This window comes from Mandrillus leucophaeus, unplaced genomic scaffold (assembly GCF_000951045.1).
Source record: "Mandrillus leucophaeus isolate KB7577 unplaced genomic scaffold, Mleu.le_1.0 Scaffold23, whole genome shotgun sequence".
In the NCBI taxonomy this organism is placed as follows: domain Eukaryota; kingdom Metazoa; phylum Chordata; class Mammalia; order Primates; family Cercopithecidae; genus Mandrillus; species Mandrillus leucophaeus.
In genome coordinates this window covers 2,399,870-2,402,032 of record NW_012102365.1, presented here as the reverse complement: position 1 = coordinate 2,402,032, position 2,163 = coordinate 2,399,870, and the positions used below count along the sequence as shown (strand labels likewise).

The 2,163-nt window shown below is 41.4% G+C and overlaps 1 protein-coding gene across 1 annotated transcript in view; it reads right to left on the bottom strand.

Moving 5' to 3' along the window:
* The window catches only part of FAM76A (family with sequence similarity 76, member A), a 63,011-nt gene continuing 60,848 nt past the window's right edge, over nucleotides 1-2,163 (bottom strand). Inside the window, exons 8-9 of the mRNA XM_011981758.1 lie at nucleotides 1,222-1,323; nucleotides 1-364 (exon numbers count right to left, since the gene is read on the bottom strand). Of these exons, the coding sequence (XP_011837148.1) occupies nucleotides 278-364; nucleotides 1,222-1,323 (189 nt within the window). The 3' untranslated portion in view covers nucleotides 1-277. The remainder of the gene's footprint in view (nucleotides 365-1,221; nucleotides 1,324-2,163) is intronic.

The following is a 2,163-nucleotide window of genomic DNA, read 5'->3' as shown; positions in this document are numbered from 1 at the left end:
AGAACCAAAATAGAGAGAGAAGAGGAAGAAGAAAAAGAAAAGTCCTAATAGTGAGAGAAACAGAGTGAGCTTGAAATCCCAAACACTCAAGCATGCAGTCTAACACAGCACAAACCAGGTGTTTCCATTCAGCCCACTGTAATCGCACAAAGAAGGATAACTGTAATAAAATAGAGATTTCTTAAGAAAGCTTGCAATTCCCACAGAACAGCCAGGTCTCCAACCCTAACCCTGGACAACTCCATTTGCTGTTGCTATGGAGCCTCCTTGAGGTGTGTCATGGAGAGGTTATAGCTCCTGACTTCTCTGACTTCTTGCTCTTGGACAAGGCAGCTGCCTGCTTCAGGAGCTCTCGGTTTTTGGCCTAAAGAAAAAAAAAATCAGTGTAAGAAGGATGTTTTAAACAGGATATAATGTTTTTTCATGCAGAATAAGTGCACATGCTAAGGCAGACGATGTGGAGGGTCAGAAAGAGACAAACAATTCTAGAGGTGGAAAACAACAGGAAGTTCTAGGGCTTGACACTTGGTTCAGGAAAAAAAAGTATTTGCCAGAGGTTAATCAGTGTACCTCAATCTCCTGGGACCCACTGTTACAAAGGGACGCTTTATGCAATACAAACTGTGGAGTGACTTCATGAGCTGGATAAACAGAATCTATAATTCAGACATCTGGAATCACATCTGGTTTATTCAAAAATCAAAGAACACACTTAATATTTCTACTGTTTTTGAGGGGGAAAAGATCAGAACACATCCAAGAGTGAAACAATACAAAGTATCTACAGGCTGGGCATGGTGGCTCACGCCTGTAATCCTAGCACTTTGTGAGGTTGAGGTGGGAGGATCGCTTGAAGCCAGGAGTTCAAGACTAGCTGAGGCAATACAGCGAGAGCCCATCTCTGCAAAAAAATTTAAAAATAAATTAGTGGGATAGGGTAGTATATGGCTGTGGTCTTCGCTACTTGGAAGGTTGAGGTGGGAGGATCACCAGAGCCTGGGAGGTTGAGGCTGCAGTGAGCCATGATCGTGCCACTGCTCTCCAGCCTGGGTGACAGAGAGAGAACCTGTCTCAAAAAAAAAAAAAAAATCTAAAAAGGGGATTAACATGATTTGTCAATACTTTGAGAAAAAAATAAATCTATGAGATGATCACTTAAAATAGAATCAGCTAGGTATACCAGGTAGGTACACAATTTTAGCATGTAAAATAAGCAGTCACCTGCAATTGTTCTGTGACTTCTTTGTGGGTTTTCTCCATCTGGTTCATTTTGGCTCTCATCTGCGATTCCTGGTACTGAAAATCAGCCTTCAACTCTGTAATCTGAGGGAAACAAGGCACAGTAACCAGAATAAATTTCTGTGCAATAAAAAAAATTTGCTTTCAGAGAGCTAAATGGTCACCCAAATTAATGAAACCCAGGGCTCTCCTGCAGATCCATTTCTAAATCAAAGCCAGGGAGTTCCACACTCTCTTTTCTCCTAAAGCTTTCCTAAAAATTACACAAAGTCCTGAACTAACATTTCTGAATATCTGAGAATAATAGCTGCTACCAATTACTGAACTTTTACTATGTTGTAGAAAAACTGATTACTTCAGCAGATCTTTATGATAACATTGTGAGGGTAGTAGTCCCATTTTATAGAGGAGAAAACTGATCTTTAGAAAGAGTTAAGTAATGTGGCCAAGATCATATACAGAGTTAGCAAGGGGCAGAGCTAGATTTCAAATCCCAGACCCTCTTCTGAATAGTTGACTACTATTCAAGGAAATTCTAAATCAGAGAGGTGATGTGTGAGCTGAGCTTTGAGCTGTAGTAACAATAGGCACATAAGGTGAGCAGGAGGGCATCTAAACAGAGAACAGTATAGGCACAGACAGATAAATGTGAGATAACAGAGATTATCTGGATGGCTGATGAGGTTGGAGAGATGGGCAGGTATTATGCTAAAGAGCCCGTATTCCAAGGTGAGGAGTGTGACCTTGATCCTGAAAGCTTTGGGAAACAATCTATTTGTTTTTGCTCCTTTAAAAACCCTAACTCTGGGCCAGACGCGGTGGCTCATGCCTGTAATCCCAGCACTTTGGAAGGCCAAAAGGGTGGAACACTTAAGCTCAGGAGTTTGAGACCAACATGGACAACATGGTGAAACGCCATGTCTA